Here is a 20,199-nt window from a genome sequence, read left to right on the forward strand (position 1 = left end):
TATGAAACAATACCTCCTCCCACCCCACTGTCCTGCTGGTAATAGCTTATCTAAAGTGATCATCAGGTTGGGCCATTTCCAGCACAAATCCAGGTTTTCTCACCCTCCACCCCCCCCCTCTTTTGGCTCCATTCATTGTGATTCTCCTCATGCTGGGGCATTCCATATTCTGTACTCATTTAAAGGTTCTCTCCTGTCTAGCAGATTGTACTCTAACTTCTTAGGGTCCTATACAGATGCTCAAGTCCCCTATTTTGGGGGCATATGTGATACCTTGACTTTGTTCAAGTTCTCTACATCGGGCAGACTTCACCCAGTTGTGAACAGAGAGCAGATGTTGTTTTTTGTCCCTTATAGAGAATGTTTGTGTATAAAAAAATCTCACCAGCATTAGGGAGATACAGTATATGCAACATCTGTTATAGCTTATTCTCGTGTCTTGCCTCCCCTGCCTCACTTCTACTTCAAATGTAAGTGCCCACCCTTTATGTTTTTGTTTTTTCTAATAACATGGCTGATGTTTATACATAAGAGAGATGAAAGTGGTCTGGTTTCTTTGCAATAAAGAAAACAAAATTCCTAACATGAGCCTCACAAATTAGAGAGAATGGAATTGTATTCTCCCCTAACACATATTGAAAAACTGCAACACTTCACACTTCCTGTAACGTGCTTCCCAGCTGATGGTGAGGAGCTATATAGCATGTATTGTCCTACAAAAGACATTTCTTAGGTAAACAATTCATGCTACTGAAAAGGAGTACTTGTGGCACCTTAGAGACTAACCAATTTATTTGAGCATAAGCTTTTGTGAGCTACAGCTCACTTCATCGGATGCATTCAGTGGAAAATACAGTGGGGAGATTTATATTCACTGTATTTTCCACTGAATGCATCCGATGAAGTGAGCTGTAGCTCACGAAAGCTTATGCTCAGATAAATTTGTTAGTCTCTAAGGTGCCACAAGTACTCCTTTTCTTTTGTGAATACAGACTAACATGGCTGCTACTCTGAATTCATGCTTCTGTGACCCTTTCTCGGGTTGCCCAAGACTGTGAGTTACTGTGTCGTCCTCCTGTCTCTGCGAGAGAGAGTTGCTTGTGCTTCACTAGGTGTCAGCTCCCTAACACCACCAGTGTGTCAGCCACCCAGACAATCTCTCCCAGGCTCTGCCAGCCCTTACTTTGCCTTACAGGTAATAATAGGTGCACCCTAGACCCTCTGAAAGCATGTTCTGTAGTATCCAGCCTGTCACAGAAGTTACCAGGTTTGCTGTCCCTAGGGGAACCGTATACACACAGCTTGACTGGTACAACTCAGGATCATGAATTAAGAGCTGAATTCTGGACTCACATACACCAGTGCAATCTGTCTAGGGATTGCTAGGGAAGAATTTGTCCTTAAAGCTCCATTCAGGCAAGTATCACTTAAACAACCTCATTGTTAGATAGTTAACCTGCTTCTTTCTTTGAATGGGATTCATTTATTCTCTTTGATTGTTATCTCTCTTCTTTATGGCTGCTGTGAGAGAAGACACCAGTCTACCGCTACATTTTCAAAGCCATATTTTGGACTCCAGCTACTTTGCTTTGCTTTGCTTTGCTTTGCCGCCACACTCGAATGTTAATGAGTCACAGAGCTGACATCATACACAGCTTGGGGAAATTCCAAGGCAAATGTGCATATTCTGGGGCACAGCTGCACAGTGACACGTACAGTTTTGCTCCGTTGCATCCTCTGGAGCTGAACTGATGTAAATAAGCAGAGTTCTGTGATATGATGTTCTGTGTATATGTGTAAAATAAAATAAGCAGTATCAATGGACCATTACTTTGTGGGTATAATAATTGATCAAACAGAGTGTTCTGGTGATATAAGATCTCTGCTTTTCCACCACAAGTTTTGAATTGTATTGTAGCTAAGCAAACACAACGCCTTGGGGAATTGCGTGTAGAAAAATGTTTTACATTTTAAAGCAGGTTGTTGTTTACCCTTTTTGGATGGAGATTTAAATAGGCCCTATAATAATGACATTTTACTTGGAACCTTTCCCGAAACATGTCCCAAATGTTACCTAATCGGCAGTGGACTACAAGCTCTTTTTAAAAAAAAGAAAAAAAAATGCTACCATTAAACGTTTGCTCAAAAGTAAAAAATTTTCAAGCCATCAACAGTCAAATGTTTTCAGATTCTTAGTAAGAGGAAATTATATTTTGACTCTGTCTTTAAAAAATGGATTGATCTAAATATGGTCAGTGTATAAAGCAGCCATTGACAAATTCAGATTGTAAAATACAAGGTTTGTCAGTGCTACAGCAGATAATTTGCGGGACATTAATTAGGGTGAAAGTGTGAATTCTTTAAAGTGTCTGCAGAGACCAGATTTTTACCATGGACATACATAAATATGCTATTATGTTCAGCAAAACCTGAACTCCTCATTGGAAAAACTAACTCTTCCTGCTCCATGTTAAGAAACCTTTCCATGGGCCTCTGGGAGAAGGCATGCTGTAACTGTTGGTTATATACCCCACTGTTGGTATTGTGAGCATTCTTGAAATGCCGGCTAGTGATTTAAACATTCATACATTTAAAAATGTAGACATAACATTAAAAAAAATTATGAAAAGGGGAAGTTACCTTCGCCAAAGCCAGCTGAAAACTATATATACTTGTAAAACAGCTGGTGTCAATCTTACATCTGTCTCTGTGTTTTCATTTGGTTTAGGAGCTCAGTGATCAAGCTGGCTCAGAGTTTGAAAACTCTGAGGTAAGATGGGTCATTACAGTGCCTGCTATTTGGAAACAGCCCGCAAAGCAGTTTATGAGACAAGCCGCATACAAGGTAAGACTGTGAAATGAGAGAGAAGGAATAACCCCCTTAAATCCCTGTAATTAGACTCACTCTAAAACATTTGTTGAGTATCACTAGCAAGAATATATTCTGCATAAAAGCAGGCCAGAGAGTAATAAAATGGACTGGGTTAGAAACACTGGAGGGCTGAGCTGCTCAAAAGCAGTATGCATCAAGTCATATGTTTTCACCCTAGTAGATGCCTGAGCTGTCTATCTAGATTCCTGTATTGGCACCCATCATTGCAGCCTCTAATCCTTCAGTCATGCTGTGCCCAGGACTCCCACTGAACTCAGTGAGAGTTCTCTATGTGTGGAACAGATGCAGAATTGAGGCCCAAGAACCAGACAATTTAAATACTAGTCACAACTTTTTCTTAACTGTCAACACTGGCATCGTAACTAACAAAATAAAGTAAGAAGAGGGAGAGCAGAAATCCTCCTCTGTGGAATTATTTCCCCTTTGCCCATATTCCCACACTAGGAATGACCTGGACATCCTGGAGAGAAAAATTAAATGCAAATATGAATTTCACTTCAGAAACAGATTATGTGCAATTTAAAAAACCCTGAAATCCTTTTAGAAAATTCATACAGTGTCTATCTGTCCTTTTATTTCAGACTCAGTTTGTGTCTTTGCTATGTTAGATGTACATATCCTTCTTTTCATTAGGATACAGGGGTGCTGGAACAATATATATAGTGGGGGTGCTGAGAGTCATTGAACCAAACTGTAAACCCTGTATATGATGGAAACCACTTCAAGCCAGGGGGAGCTGCTGCACCCCTAGTTCCAGCACCTATGTTTGGATCTTCATTTTGTATTTAATTTTTCTGGCCATTAAGAACTACATGTCCCAATGGCAGTATTGCCAGTTTGTAAGATCTCTAGGGGTTCACATGTAACCCCCCGAAGCATTACAGGGAGGCACCCAAGTTTTTTGGACTCTGTTCTTCCTATCTCTAATGTTGAGCAACATTTTTCTTAACAGTCTTTATTGTGGGATTGCTAATCATAGTGCCAGAAGCAAAACACACTTAAAGTTCTGATGGAAGGACACAGTTATAGGTAAATCTGAAACACTATAGACCCATCTGTTATCTATGTATATTGTTGTCTGCCTGCTGTCTGTGTGCATGTGTGATCATGAAATGGCAGCTATGTAAGAAGAAGGATAGAGTAGCTCTATTGACATTTCTCATTTGTGGCACAGTGGAATGTTGTTGAATAGTGTCTGTGACTGTGTTTTTTTTATCAGCAAGCTTGATAAATAGTGAGGACTGATAGAGCTGTAAATGAGGATGTGTGAACAGCTGAAGAAAAATGAAAGGAAATGGAGAAATAATTGAATGTATACTTGAAACACAAAATGACTCTTAAAAAATGGAAATAGCACAACAAAAGAAGAAAACTGATTCTTCTGGTTTGTAACTGTCTTGCAGTCTTATGTATTCTGATTGTCAGATCCACCCTGTTGCTGAAACCAGTACTTGCAGTGTTTTTATTTTTAAAAAACAAGCCTTTGCTACTTAATATTGAAACATGCAAACATCTTAAAAATGAGAATTTGCTGCCACAAGAGTAACACGGTGTAGAAATAAGTAGAGGAAAGTATGAAGAGGTAAGAAATGATCACTTTGTAATTGGAAATACTCTGCACTTTAGCTAGTCTAATATGGTGTGAAGGTGGCTCACATCAATGAGCACTAGGGGGGAATCTGTCTGAGGGAGCTGGGGCAGGTGGTATAAGAGAAGTATGAATATATTGGGCAAAGAATAACCATATTCAGTCATTACCTCATAGTATGCAGTTTTGCAAGGCAAAGTATTGAAAAGGATTTTGCAATCTGTGGTAAAGGGCTTTTCTGCTCATCTCAGATGGGTTTCCAAGCAGAAGCTAAATATCCCCTGGAACAGTGAAAAAGAGTAGAGGATATAACTCTGCTATGCCATGTTCAATATTGCTGTTTCCTGTGTCATGAGGAGTCAATAGAGATCCTCCTATTTCCCTGCCTCTGTTTATTCTCTCTTACCCAAAGATTGTGCAGTATAGTGATGTGGGTATGCATTAAGGGGATTTATGAGCCTAACATTGCTGCAACTGAAATCAGCAAGAGTTTGCAGTTCACTCAAGGGGAGCAGGGCTAGGCCTGGAGCATGGGAGTAACATGAAATAGGCTTTCTATGGGACTTTGTAAATCTTATGCTGTATATGACAGAAAGAGGTATTCCTGTTGCAGTACAGTAAAGGCCTCTCTGATGAAAAGATGAAAGCTGTCCAAACTATTTAATAGCATCTATGGTAAATTTCTAGAAGTGCTGTGTGTAATTAAATGAGAAATAGCGGCCAAATCTTCTAGCAGTTTGTTGCTGTAATATGTTGCTTTGAGTGGCACTTGTAACCTCTAATTGTGCCCCTTCATACAAATGAAATTCGGGTGCAGTAGCCTGCTTATCAGGAGACTTTAATATTTCTAGTCAGGTGTCTCTTTTTAATAGTTTTCAGAGTAGCAGCCATGGCATTCTTCCAGCTCATGTTTCACTATAGCTTCTTCTGGTGCACTAAAGAAGGAGTGGGAACTGCAGCCTGGAATTTCTTTAACGTGCCAATAGAAATAAGGGTCAGGGAACGGGTTGGGGTGTGACAGGAATATGTGAATGGTGAAGCTGTAAAGTAAGGACATAAAGCACAGTATGTGAAATATGATCAGTGCAGAGCAAACTAGCCTGCAGATTTATAAACATCAGTTAACTGAGCAGTTATTTAGTGATGTTGTAAACATTGTTTCATTGTAGGTTCTATGAATCTCGATACTGTGTATTTGAGTCTCTCAAAATAGATTTGTAGTTTAATGACAGATAACAGGGATTACAATAAAATACATGCTTAGTTCATATAAATATAGAGAGGAAGTCTGATCTAAAGGACTAAGCACAGAGCCAGGAATTCCAGTGGGTTAAGTCTGGCTCTTTTTTGAATATCATATCTGCCTCAGTTTTGCCCTTGTATAGAAAGGGGATAATAATATTTACCTAACAGATTGGTTTTTAGGCTTAACTAATATTTATACAGGCTAGGTTGGTCAGGACCAGAGGGGACAGTCAACGAAATTAAAAGGTGAGAAATGCAAAACTGATCAAATTCAATCCTGTTTCACACAACATGTGATGAGAGTGTGAAACTCTTGTGCAATGGGAAATCATTGAGGCTAAGAACTTAACAAGATTCCAAAAGGGATTGGACATTTATATGGATATCAAGAATATCCAGAGTTGTTGTAATTAATTATAACAAATTTTGTGGAAGGGATATTAATCCTTATACTTCCGGGCTTAAGTCACTGTCTAGCTATTAGGAATCAGGATGAGACCTAATGTGGGGGGTAGATTACTCCACATATGTCTATTGCAGGGTTCTTATACTTTCCTCTGAAGCATTTGGTCAGGCCACTGTCAGAGAGAGATTACTGGACTGGACCTTGGGTCTGATCCAACTGACAATTCCTATGCACATCCCTTTAAAGATGTAAAGTGCTGGATAGTTTATTATCAGTATTGATATACGTACAAAATATATTGGAAAAACTTGATGTTCAGGTTTCCAGCATCAAGAAATGGATTTAAAAGGGCAAAGAAGAAATGGCTTTCTGATTAGATGAGACACTGACACATAACCATTTGTAGCTATTTCACCAAGCTGAACATTTTGCAACTCTCTGGAGAGAGATTTCAAAATATGTTCTTTGTAATAAAATAGTTCAACATGCCATTACTTTTTTTTGTGCTGTTGCCTCAGTTGTGCACATCTGTTCTATTGTCAAACATTTTCCACCAGAAAAGAAGTCTGCTTTTTGGAAGGCACTGTTTAAAAAAAAAAATCAGAGCAATTAAATACTTAATCTTTTCCCAGAATGTATTGTAGTCTGGGCTTTTCTCTAGGATAGAGAGTGAATATTTTGAGAGACAGGAAATGAAAAACAATAGCAATGTCAGGACTTCCTACAGAATTTGGTTATAATTAGTGAAGACTACATCAGCAGAAAGCAAAATCATAACTGGAGAAACAGTCATTTCATTAAGGGTCAGTAAAAATGCAATCACCATCAGCACACGATAGCCCACAATAGAATGAAGCTTTCCAATTCACCAAACTTACCTTCTTGTGTACGACGTACACCATGTGACCTCATGACACAGTCCTGTTGAATTTTGGAACAGGAGGCTGCTCTACCTCAGGTCGAACAGCCATTCATTTCAGTGGAAGCGATGCCTATCTAAAGATTGCAGGCTCAAACTCCATACATGTGGGAGGAGTGTTGTTAAGGTTCCTTCCCCACTCTGAACTCTAGGGTACAGACGTGGGGACCTGCATGAAAGACCCCCTAAGGTTATTCTTACCAGCTTAGGTTAAAACTTCCGCAAGGTACAAACTTTTTTACCTTTTGTCCTTGAACCTTTATGCTACCACCACCAAGCGTCTAACAAAAATAACAAGGGAAGTGCCCACTTGGAAACATCCTCCCCCCCGCAAAACATCCCCCCAAGCACTACACTCCCTTTCCTGGGAAGGCTTGATAAAAATCCTCACCAATTTGCATAGGTGAACACTCAAACCCTTGGATCTTAAGAACAATGAAAAAGCAATCACGTTCTTAAAAGAGAATTTTAATTAAAGAAAAAGTAAAAGAATCACCTGTGTAAAATCAGGATGGTAAATACCTTACAGGGTAATAAGATTCAAAACACAGAGAATCCCTCTAGGCAAAACCTTAAGTTACAAAAAACCACAAAAACAGGAATATACATTCCATTCAGCACAACTTATTTTATCAGTCATTTAAACAAAACAGAATCTAATGCATATCTAACTGGATTGCTTACTAACTCTTTACAGGAGTTCTGACCTGCATTCCTGCTCTGGTCCCTGGCAAAAGCATCACACAGACAGAGAGTACCCTTTGTTTCCCGCCCCCCCCCCCAGCTTTGAAAGTATCTTGTCTCGTCATTGGTCATTTTGGTCAGGTGCCAGCGAGGTTATCTTAGCTTCTTTACCCTTTAAAGGTGAAAGGGTTTTTCCTCTGGCCAGGAGGGATTTAAAGGTGGTTAGCCTTCCCTTTATATTTATGACAAGTGTAATTTATTTTCTTCAGTACTGTTAAAAACCTACAGACAGGAGAACATTTTCAAAAGCCCCAAAGTGAGTTAGGAGCCTAAGTCCCACTTTCAAAAGGGCCTTTAGGCTAGATTTTCAATTGTATAAGCACCTAAACAGATTCTATGGTTGGAGCTAGGTGCCATCCCTGTTTAGGTGCTTTGGAAAATCCTACTAGACACCTATCTGCATTTTTAGGTGCCTAAATACCTTTGAAAATCTGGCCCTTAGGAGCCTAAGTCTCATTGAAGGTCTGCTGCTGCTGTTTGTATTATTTTTTATTGTATTACTATTTCATTACTTAATTCTCCCTTCATTTTTTAAGAAGCTAGAGAGACTTAGACTGAGATACAATGCACAGTGTGGTTCGTTTTCTATTGGGCGCTGTCATAATAACCTTTTTTCCCTTAAAGTGTAGATCTGGTGTTTAATGCCTAAAGACAAAGGTGATGTTTTGAACTTGTGAAGTCCTCATACTGCAGCCAACTGCATTGTAGCAAGCCTTTGATGTAAACTGCATAGGAAAGGAAATGTATTTAGGCATATTAGTGGCTTTAGAGAGACAGAAGACTGACTGTTCTTTAATGGCACTTGCTAGCGGAGACAGAATTGTGTTAATGAACTGATTGTCCTGATTATCAGAGGCTCATGGGGTTATCTTGCTCTGACAATACTTTCACTTTAATGTTCGTGAATTCTTTTTAACCTAAGCATTACAGTGTTTATAAAGCAATATTGCTGAATTTTGCAGCCATGAATAATTAGGGAATTAGATTGGTCATGGAGTGAAGACCTGCATCGTGGGAAATGTGTGCTAACAAACCTCATTTTACACCTCTTAATAACTGCAACTAGGTTTACATGAAATCACCAGAATGGACTAGGTGAGCCATTTTATCCAGCTTTGCAAAATTCTACTCATCCACTTGCCTGGGGCAAGGTTTGTTTGGTTTGACTTGTTATAGTCAAGTAAAATGTAAGGCTTTTCATTATGTTCCTGGTAAGAGAGCAGGTGGATATTATTCTGTGCTTAGGTAGTAAATTTGCGCAACTTCACAAGTGTGAATCTGTGTGTAGCTTCCTTGAAACGCATTTGGAATCTCTTCCGTAGTAATTGTCTCACTTCATTGACGTCTACTGTACTTTTATATAGAAAGGCGAGCATCTGTACTTAGAAGTGGAAATGTTAACAGAGAGCTCCGATGCGGCATAGAAAGACTTATGAGACAAATGAAAATAGTAGAGCTGATTGAAAAATCAGAATGTCTGTCCCGCCTGAAGAAAGACCGCAGTGCATCATGGGATACCAGTCCATAGAGGCTAAAGGGGCCATCAGGCAACCAAACTGTAACTTCCATGAGGCACCGCAGCAGCTCAGGCAGACACAGATTAATTGGCCCGGAACAAAACATTTCACTTTGGTTCTCCAAGGCAAAATGTTTCGGTTTGAACTGACCCCACCCCCAAAATGAAATATTTCATTTAAACTTTCCCAACAGAAAATCAATATTTTTTTTATTTTTGGGGGGGCAAAATCAAAATTTCCCACACAAAACTCTTTTTAACCAAGTTTGCGTAGGTCTCTTTATAGAACTAGTTTGATCCACAAGAACCTATGGTAGAGAAGTAAGGGGGGAACCCTGCTGGACACTAATGTTCAGAAGGTACATGAGTAAACAGAAGCACTCTGGTATACCTTCAAACTCGGCAGTTGGTGTGCATGTACAGTGTACAGAGAATATTCCTGCAGAAATATAACCTAGGGCATTGGAGAGCTCATGAGTCTAATAGGCTATAAAACCGAGAGTGCTACGCATAAAAATTCCAACTGCCGTGTGGCTGATGGCTTCCTGCACCCTGTAAAATGTAATATAATGCAGTCCATGATTACTGTAATGCCCCTGTTTGCTATGACTTCATCTACTGCATAAATACATCCTTCAGCAACAGTCATTTTGGAAGTAGCTGCAGCAAAATTACCATAGGGGAAGAACAGAATTTCTGCTAGTGCAGCCCTGTTTCTGCCTGACGGCCTACCAGCACAGCCCTTCACCTTGGAAAGCACTGCTTCTGCAATGTACACATTAACCTCATCCAGGCTGATGTTAAATTTACTAATGTGCTTGGGTCCAGTTGTAATTTTGGAGAAAGGAAGGAGAGCAAAGCAGCAATTGCCAGATCACTATTGTTTCACGAACATGAAAGAAGAGATATAATGAATATTGCCAGGGGTAGTCTTTCAATATCATTCGTGGTGATAAACACCTAGGGTTAATCCCATCTAGCTGTCATTTTGCTGCTACTTCTGCCCTAGATTTCTGTAGAGATTATTAGCAAGAATCTTATTCTGGTTTCAAACATGGGGCTAAAATATGATGTACCAAACTGTGGCATTTAGCCACAGAGCTGACTAAGGAACAGTGCGTCACCACTATCAGATGATTTGCTAAGGGAGGGTCCAGCTTGTTCCCTGGTACAATCAGGCTGCTCTCTGGACCAGTGCAGAGGCGAGGGCGTGGCCATGGCACTGCTTCATCCCCACTCTTGTCCCTTGGGCGCACCATGCATCCTGGTGACACAAAGAGGAAGCAGTGCCTGTTCTTCCCTAAACGCACAACTGCAATTTGTGTGACAGCCTGTTATGTTGGCTGCACAAGGGGATGGGGCAGTGGGAGCTTCTTATACCCCATCATATGCACCCCTGCGTATGGGCCTACTACAGACTGGCCAGTTGTAACTTATTTATTGAAACTAATATTTTAGAACAAACTGTGTCCTGTGTATTGCAAACAAAATATGTTTGCTTATGTCACTATTGCCACCGCCAAGCATTCAAAAATTCTGAGTCATCATGACACTGATTTAAAACTCCCAGTATTTAAAAACAGCAGTTCTCAAACTGTGGGTTGGGACCCCAGAGTGGGTCATGACCCCATTTTAATGGGGTCACCAGGGCTGGCTTACACTTGCTGGGGTCCAGGGCTGGAGCCTGAGCCCCACCACCCGGGCCAAAGCGTGAGCCCAACGGCCCAGGGCCGAAGCCAAAGCCAGAGGGCTTCAGCCCTGGGTAGCAGGGCTCAGGTTACAGGCCCCCTCCCTGGGGCTGAAGCCCTTGGGCTTTGGCTTTGGACACCTCCCTCCCTCCCCCTCCCCCCGCTGCCCGGGGTGGTGGGGCTCATGCAGGCTCAGGCTTCAGTCCCCCCAGTTGGGGTCATGTAGTAATTTTTGTTGTCAGAATGATTTTGAGGTTCTCTTTATTTGCATCCTGATTTGGGGGCCTTTGAGGTTCACTTTTTTAAGCTTTTCTCTCTAACCATGAGGGCTAGAAACTTTTATTTGTAAATGAAGCTTAGAGTTCACATAATCACATGATTCCAGAAGCTGAGGCTTTAAGAAAAATGCCCGGTATTGTGAGATTTCTGATAAAATCATGAGAGTTGGCAACACTGTTATGCTTTTCCTATACTCTTCCTAGTGTTGTACATAATTGAAGTTCTAGAAATGTATAGGAAGAAGCCATTTTATCCTACTCAGTCTCACTAAGTTTGTGGAAATTCCTTTGATAAAACTAACAAATGGATATCTTGATTCCACCAAGATCCAGGGTGTGTCCATTTGTTATGATGACCCAGAGAGACTGTGACTGACCTGCAGGTGAGAAGTAGAAGTCCCTAGTCAACTCTCCACAGAGGCTTTTAAAGACTAACTGCAGAGAAAATGCAAAGCTCATCCACGTATCACACAATGCAGAATATTTCAACACTGCTCTAGCCACTGGTAGCCAGTATTCATAACTAAAGTACCTTCTCCTGGCATCTTCAACTCACCTTTCCCCGCCACCACAGGGTAGAATATTATTTCCAGGTGCATCCCACTCAGAGATCTGTTTTTGGCTTCAGTAGCTACATCAGCCGTGCCACCAAGATAACCTGCCAATACCAATTCCCTGCAAGCCGCATAACTCCCCTTCCCTAGAGAAATGAAGTCCTACTGAAACAAGGGTCTTCTGAAGGCATTTCTGGATCCTAAGAGGATTTTAGGAAACGATCTCCCCGCCCTAAGCCATGCTGGTGGGGAAGAAATAGAGGCACTGACACATCCAGGCCTCTGGATCTGAGGCAGTTCCCACCAGCAATCTAATTCCTATGAGGATCCCTTAAAGGCAGCATGAAACAGATGCTGCTGTACTTCTCCAGTGACAATCTTCATGGGCTCCCTGCCAGCAGGGATGGTAAATCATAATCTCAACACCTGCATAAAGGAGGCAACAGAATCCCCATCTCCCCTGCATGGGGGAGGCTGGTAGCAGCAGGATCTTCACACTCTGCTGTGCCATGTGAGTTGGCAGCAGACTCTTCACAAACATGCCACCAGCAGGGAGCAGGCAGCAAGGTGGTCACCCTTTCACACACACAACAGTCAGTAGGCCGCCCCTCCCATGATGATTGCACTACAATGTCGGCTTGCGGGAGCAAAAAGGGAAGTTTGTGAGGCTCAAGAGAGGGCTGTAGAATCCAGGGGTTCGTGACTTCAGTGAGCACCGCTACAAAATTACTTCATCTCATACAAGGGAAGGGTGCTTTGGATTTAGAATGTGCTGTCATGTATAAAGAGAATAAGAGGGAGGTGGCAGCCATCAGAAGCAAATCCCAACACAGGCAGCTGGATATTCCGAGTTCCCCTGGCTCCATCAGTTCCTGCAACCCGACAGAGTCCACAGGCTTCCCCTGGAGCTAGTGGACCTTTGCACCTCTTGCTTTCCTAAATCATCTCCTATACATCCATAATCCGTACATCATTTGCAGCCCCTGTTTTGGCTTCCTGTGAAGTCTGCATTGGCCCATTGTTCCTGCTGATCTGCAGCTGGTCTTGTGAGCTTTGGAACAACTGCAGAGACTAAGAGGCTTGATGGGGAGCAGGAATCAAAGGTATGAATGAAAGCTGGGGAGATGGGGTGAAACTGAAGCACAAAGGTTAGGTAGCAAGTCAGGAATCAAGCAGAGCAACTAAGCTCCACAGCTTTTCTTGCACCCTGTCTTCTCAGCTGTCCTGTGGAGCTCTAACTTGCCTTGGTCCTAGCACACTGTGGAGCTCCAAGACTCTGCAGTGTATCTGGTTTTCTGCCTTCTTGGGCTCTCAGTGCATGTCCTAAGCATTTCACTTCTTTGTAAATGAAGTTAGCAAAATTGAGAAGATGGAGTTGAGAAGGGAGTGTGTGTTGATAATGGACGTGTTTCCAAGAAGCAGTGTTCAGAAACTGAGGAAATTCAGGTTAAAATTAAAGAAAGCCTAACGTTTGGAAGCACAGTAATGCACAGTTAAGGCACCCAAACAACCCAGACTCTTACCTCTGTCACAATAACTGGAGGAAAAACAAATGTCAAGAAGCTAACAATCAAAACAAATAAATTTGTCTCAATGAGACAACTTAGCCATCTAGAACAAACTGTTCATCTAATCAGCTACCAAAGATACTTGGATTTCTTGACCCTGAAGTGGTTATGCCACCCGCAGGCGCCTTTACAACCTCATGCAGTCAATTGTTCAAAGGTCATGCTGAAAGCAAACTGCATTCTTTGTTGCGATTCTAGATGCCACCAATTATACACCTGGGATGAAGGTACATTTGTCGTCTTGTTTATCTGAGTGCAGTGCCCCAATTTCTCAACAGCCACTGGTAATAAGCCCCATTACAGGCTGTACTTTCTGCACCCATGATGGGACTTGCTTATTAATAGACTAGCATCCAGAAGTGAAATATCAAATAGTTTACCACTTTATCAGAAATAAATGACTAAAGAATATATAAGCAGGCACATGGCTAATGAGAGCCCAGTTTGAGATGCCTTCTACCTGATCTTCAAAGGTGTCAAGCACCCACAATTTCAACTGACTTCGGTCGGTGCTACAATGCACATCACTTCTATAAACCAGTTCCTGTGTGTCTCAAGTTGGGTACTCAAAAGCTGAGGCATCCAAATTACTGGAGCCTCTTGCAAATTTAGGCCTGAGTATGTGTCCTGATTTTATAGAGACAGTCCTGATTTTGGGGGCTTTTTCTTATATAAGCACCTACTAACCCCCATCCCATCCTGATATTTTTCACTTGCTATCTGGTCACCCTAGGCCTGAGTGATGTGCAAAGAGATCACAGAGGAAGTTTGTAGCACCGCCAAGAATAGAGGAATCAAATCCAGATCTCCTGACTTGCAGTCTTAGACTTTAAACAAAAAACCATCTTTATTCTTTAAACAGAAAGAAAATTATTCTACTAGGAAGGAGAAATTTTTCCCAATGCCTCTTTGCAGTTAGATGAAAGTTTTTCATGGAAGTTGTGACGAGATGCCAGTCAATGTTTGGATTAACGGTGTAGTCAGTGAAAATACTTCAATACCATGTTGAATTAAATTGATCTTTTCTATATTAATTCACTTGTTAAAATGTCTGATTACTGCTAATGGTGCAAGAGCATTCTAGACTTCTCAAAACTGCTACACTTTTACCCACGCAGATTAAATAATCAGCTAGTGTGAGGAATATTTCCCTTCAAAATCAGAAGGATCAAGTAGAAATTCTAACTGAAAAGATTATTGAACTCTTTAAATAGTCCTGTGAGCACTTGAATAACTTCAGCCTTTTCACAGTGAGTGTGATGTTGCTGTCATGGTGTCAGATATGATTTGCTCCTTCTCACCGATACACTAAGGCAGGCTCTTGACACAACAGTCACAAAGGGGAGAGATTAAGGACTTCATGTGGATTTGGCCAATGGGAAAAACACTGGATAGTGACAGATTCCTTATCAACTTTTTATAGTGTTTTGTTCCTTGTCCTTCAGCAATAATATAGTCTGCACTGACTTAGGGTCCATTCCACAACCCTTACTTTCAGTAAATTATACTAGTCAATACTTGCAAGCATAAGTACTACCTGATATGAGTAAGGATCATCAGAGTGTACCCAAAGTAATTCCAAAGACTCCTTTGTAAATAAATAACAGTGGCAATAGTTTATACTTTGATAGCTCCTTTCATCTCAGGTTCTCAAAGGTGTTAAAAATTAGTTAAGTGTCAAGACAACCGTGTGAGGCATCTGTGTTGCTCTGTACATGTTACAAATGGAGATGCTGAGGCATAGAGCGGCTACCTTCCTCCTCGGTGTGGCACAGTAGGGAATGAAAAGAAGTCTTATTTCCCAGTTCCACACTAAACAGCAGTCAGCACTGCGTTCCAGAAGCTGTCTTGTACATCTGTCATCCTTGTATTATTAAGTCACAGAGAGAGCTTTCTGGGGCAAGGAACATGTCTTGCTATCTTTGTAAAGTCTTGCAACACTACGTGTCAAGACAAGACTTAGAGCAATAGTTCAGGAAAAGGAGGGTAGAGAGACCTTACTGGAGAGGAGGAGAAGTTAGGAAATGATCCCATTAGAAATGGGTTTGAAAGAGAAGAGAGAGGATATTTGGAGAAGTGGGAAGTGTTTGGCATTTAGCAGACAGCATGTTAGAAAAGGCACACAGCCAGGAATGGCTAGTTTAGTCTGCAGCAAATGGTAGCAGTCCTCAAGGGGCTGTCTGCCAGCTATGAATACTTCCTCTCACACTCCTCTGGCATGGTCACCAGGGTCAGGAGTGGAGGTGGCACTTCTATGCCAACTAAGGACCCCTCACACTGGGGGAATCCTCAGCTGGCAAGATCCAGCCAGTTTCTGTTCTCTTTGCTCCACCAGAGCAGCACAAGGAGGATGATAGATGGTCAGAGGATCTTGCCCCAAAGCAGCAATAGACTGAAAGGATTGGGAGAAGCCTAGGAAGCAAGAGAGAGAAAGTAGGAAGAAGTGAAAGCAGACATGTAGGATTGTGATTGATTTGTTCTAGGGGTTTGGAGTGGAAAGGGAAGAGGGAGCTATGACACTAGCTAAAGGCAAGTGATACCAAGGGAAAATTTGTTCAAGAAGGGACACATGCCATATGCTTTCAGATGGTCTGTCATGCGCTATGAAAATATGGGCTACAGTATTGGTCTTTTGGTTAGATAAAGGCACTAGATGTAGAATAATAATTGTTGAAATGCCATTAGTGAACGAGAGAACCCTTAGATAGACGCTTGACGTGGATTGTTAATGTTCCAAACCATACCGTCTGGATCAAATGGGATTTATCATCCATAGAAATTCATATGATTATACTGAGCATGTGGTCAACATGGTATAAAGTCAGTACTACAAGAAAAATAAGTCCCCAATCCTTTGAGCAGATGCCAAAGAGTGGGAGTTTGTGCATTCAGTTCCTGACAGTTTCAAGCAAGTTCCAGCTTCTGAAATTGTGTTGGTACTTCATCTGCTTCTGCTAAAGCTCAGGTCCTAGCGAACACAGTATTGTCCTTTCCCCATCTTTCTTTTACTAACATCATGTCTGCATTGCCACTCGTGTCAGCAAAATTTATGTCGCTCAGGGATGTGGCGCTGTAAGGCTTCTAGTGTAGACCTAGCCTGGGTGAATTCAGCACTGCTGGAACATTAGGGATGTGTAGCATTTAACTGCACATAGCTATTAGTCTGCATAGTCTCGCTCCAGTCTGTGGGAGGACCAGAGTTGTGGAATGGGCAAGGGACGCAGTCTCAAATTCAGAGGAACAAATCCAAAAGGATCCTGGCTCCTGTCCCCACAGATTTCAGGTCACTCATTAGACAAACTCTCCCTCCTTCTCATTGCTGGGTATTTGCCCCTTTCTGTAGCATGGGAGCATGGCAGGGCCAGTAGCCATGCTGCCAATGACTCCCTGTCTGAGCTGCAGTCCATGATTCCAAAGCATGTGCAGTTGGCGATTAGGCTGCCAAACACAGCATTAACTCTCTATTGATTTCCCCTTCAGATCAGTGATAGTTTTGATGAGGAGCATGTGTAGTGCAGTTGCTTCCCCACCTGACCCTAGCCTGGGCCACTTTTCCCCTACATGGACCTGAGGTCATGCAGATATTTTGTGGAGGGAAAAGATGACTTCCTGAAAGACGCAGGCAACATTCTGCTTTACCATTGCCCTGTCTACTGCCCCACTTACAGTTTTCTCTTCTGATTTGCTTCCTCCACAATGTGTCTATGTAAGTAGGTTACCATATCTTTGGCTACTGTAAAATTCCTCTGGTGGTAAGTATTTTAGATGAGATTAATGAGTAATATGCTGATCCTGGCCTCAGAACTCCATAATCATTTGTTATGTGAATATTTAAAATGCCTAATTTAATTCAACTGGAAAACATTTCTGAGAGATTATGCAAAGTGAGTATGAAATCATTAGAATAAGATGCCCTGAAAAACCAAGGAAAACTATTGTAGGAATCTTGCATATTATGTATCCTGTTTCTGTCCCATTACAGGGCTTCCACTCAGCAATGATGTTGAACCCAGAGGGCATTTTTCTTGTGCTTTCAGTATTTAAATGATGCAGAAGGATGTAATTAATGGTTGATGTTAAATGGTTAAACTTGGATATTAACCCATTGTTGCATTATTTTTTTGTGCTGTTTGTATCACTGTTTACTAGAATTTTTGGCTTCTGTCTTTGGGACACTTGTATGTTCCGTACAGATGACTATTGAGCCACCAAGTTTGTATCTGGGGTTGAACTTTCGCAGAGTTCAGAGGTGTTCCAGGCATCCCTAGGGTCCAGGTGTTGTGGGGCAACCATGTGTAAGATTGCTAGTGACTGTGAAGCTGCTAGGAATGGTTTAAGAAGCTATTGGTTCAGTGGATGCCAATTCAAACTGTAGAGGTGTTTAGAGCTGAAAAATGAAATGACGGGAAAATATGTGAAGTCAAAAATATAAGAAGGCAGAGGCCACTGGGGTCTTGGAGAACTTGTAAGTGGGCGTCAGGGTTCCCACCACCACTCTGAACTCTAGGGTACAGATGTGGGGACAATCATGAAAGACCCCCTAAGCTTATTTCTACCAGCATAGGTTAAAACTTCCCCAGGGCACAAATCTCTATTTGTCCTTGGACTGAGGTATGCTGCCACCACCAAGTGATTTAGACAAAGAATCAGGGAAAGGACCACTTGGAGTTCCTATTCCCACAAAATATCCCCCCAAGCCTACACCCCCTTTCCTGGGGAGGCTTGAAAAATAAACAAGGTGAGCACAAACCAGACCCTTGGGTTTGTAGGACACTAAAAACCCAATCAGATTCTTAAAACAACAGAACTTTATTATAAAGAAAAAAAAAGTGAAGCACCTCTGTAAAATCAGGATGGAAGGTAACTTTACAGGACAATCAGATTCAAAACACAGAGGATTTCCCTCTAGGCAAAACTTAAAAGTTACAAAAACCAGGGATAAACCTTCCTCTAGCACAGGGAAAATTCACAAGCTAAAACAAAAGCTAAACTAACGCATTTCCTTGCTTTACTTACAGTTTTTGTAATCTAGATGCTTAGTTCAAGTAGGGCTTTGGGAGATGTATTTTCCCTGTCCTGATTCCTTGCTGACCTGGAGAGAACCAACAAAGAGAACAAAGCAAAAACCTTCCCCCACAGATTTGAAAGTATCTTCTCCCGTTATTGGTCCTTTCGGTCAGGTGCCAACCAGGTTACCTGAGCTTCTTAACCCTTTATAGGTAAGGAGGGATTTTATGATACCCTTAGCTGTATGTTTATGACAGGGCACTTAATGAGATAATTGAGGCTCATAGCAACAGTTGTCTGTGCTCACCAGGAAGAGTGAGGGGAACATGCCAGACACAGAAACGTTTCCTAGAAGAGGTGGGTGTCAGAAAATAAAGGGGAAGAAACTAAGTAAACTAGGGATGGCGTCAAAATGAATGACAGGGAGGAGGAATATATTAACAAAGGGTGGAGAAGGCTAGAGGACTGGACAGCCAGCACACAAGCATTTTTAAAACAATGATAAATGTTGTATAAATATATAGTAGCAGTTTATACTCCATTGCTAGAAAAAGGGGAGATAAGAGGGGTCTCAAGGGAAGCTAACAGGACAGTTATAAGACTGAGGGCTATTAATCTTGCCCATATTACACAGGGGCTAATTCTCCCAGGCCTTTCACATTGCATAACCAATTACTCCTGTGAAGTGTGTGTAAAACACTACCAAATCAAGACTAGGAATACAACAGGGGTCTCTTAATTCCCAGTCTGGTGTTCAGTCCGCTAGACTACATTGCCTCATAGGCAAGTCAGCTAAACTTTCTTAGCCTCAGTTTCCCTCATCTGCAAAATGGGGCTACTGCCTTTTGCCATAAGTGAAATCCAAAAATTATACCTGATTATAACTAAATATGCAATAGGTGACTGAGTATTCTTGTCTTGTCACTTAATTTCACAGATGGAGAAGCTGATGCTGAGATAAATGGGAGTAGTGATAATTATCCACTACATTTACATTTGTAAATGCAAAGTGTTACATGGAATCAGTAGCACAGATGGGAAAAGAGTTTAGGACATCCTGTCTCCCACTCCCATTCTTAATCCACTAAAGTAAATGTTTTTTTAGAGGTAACCTTGTTTATTTCCTCCAGAGCTTTCTAAATTCATAAATGTGAATTTTCTAATGAAAATGGCTTTCTGACTCTTCACCAGTATCCAGAGTGTTGGCTTGATTATTGTCTCTTGGGAAGCATTCAGATACTGAGGTGATGGGTGCCACTGTAAGAAGACAGAAAAATATATTCTGGGGAAGGCAAATAACTTGTTGTTTTGGGCTTAAATAAAGGCAGCAATAGAAGCTACAGCCATGAATGTATTTTAAAAAAATAACACATTATAGGATAAGACTTTAATCCTGCAAGGTGCTAAGTGTCTTCAGTTTCTCTTGACTTCAGTGGGAGTTGAGGAGCTCAGCCCCTGGCAGGATTGAAGCCTGAAAACACTCAGAGCTTGTCTACACTACCACTTAAGTCGATGTAATTTACGTCGCCCAGGGGTGTGAAAAAGATTCCCCCCTGAGCCACACAAGTTACATTGACTTAAGTGCTGTCCATACCGGTGCTATGTGGGTGGGAGACACTCTCCTGCCAACATAGCTTCTGCCTCTTGCGGAGGTGGCATAACTATGTCAACGGGAGAGCGCTCTCCTGTCGGCACAGGGCGTCTTCTCCAGACGATGCGCCGATGTAGTGCTGCAGTGTAGACTTGCCCGCCGGGTCAGATTTTCAAAAATGTTCAGCACTTCTCAGTTCCCA

At 41.7% G+C, this 20,199-nt stretch overlaps 1 protein-coding gene across 1 annotated transcript in view; it reads left to right on the top strand.

Annotated features, from left to right (window-relative positions):
- Nucleotides 1-20,199, top strand: part of HSPA12A (heat shock protein family A (Hsp70) member 12A) — an 88,679-nt gene that overhangs the window by 44,399 nt on the left and 24,081 nt on the right. Inside the window, exon 6 of the mRNA XM_048857986.2 lies at nt 2,729-2,845. Coding sequence (XP_048713943.2) covers nt 2,729-2,845 — 117 coding nt within the window. The remainder of the gene's footprint in view (nt 1-2,728; nt 2,846-20,199) is intronic.

This window comes from Caretta caretta, chromosome 7, assembly GCF_965140235.1.
Source record: "Caretta caretta isolate rCarCar2 chromosome 7, rCarCar1.hap1, whole genome shotgun sequence".
Lineage (NCBI taxonomy): Eukaryota > Metazoa > Chordata > Testudines > Cheloniidae > Caretta > Caretta caretta.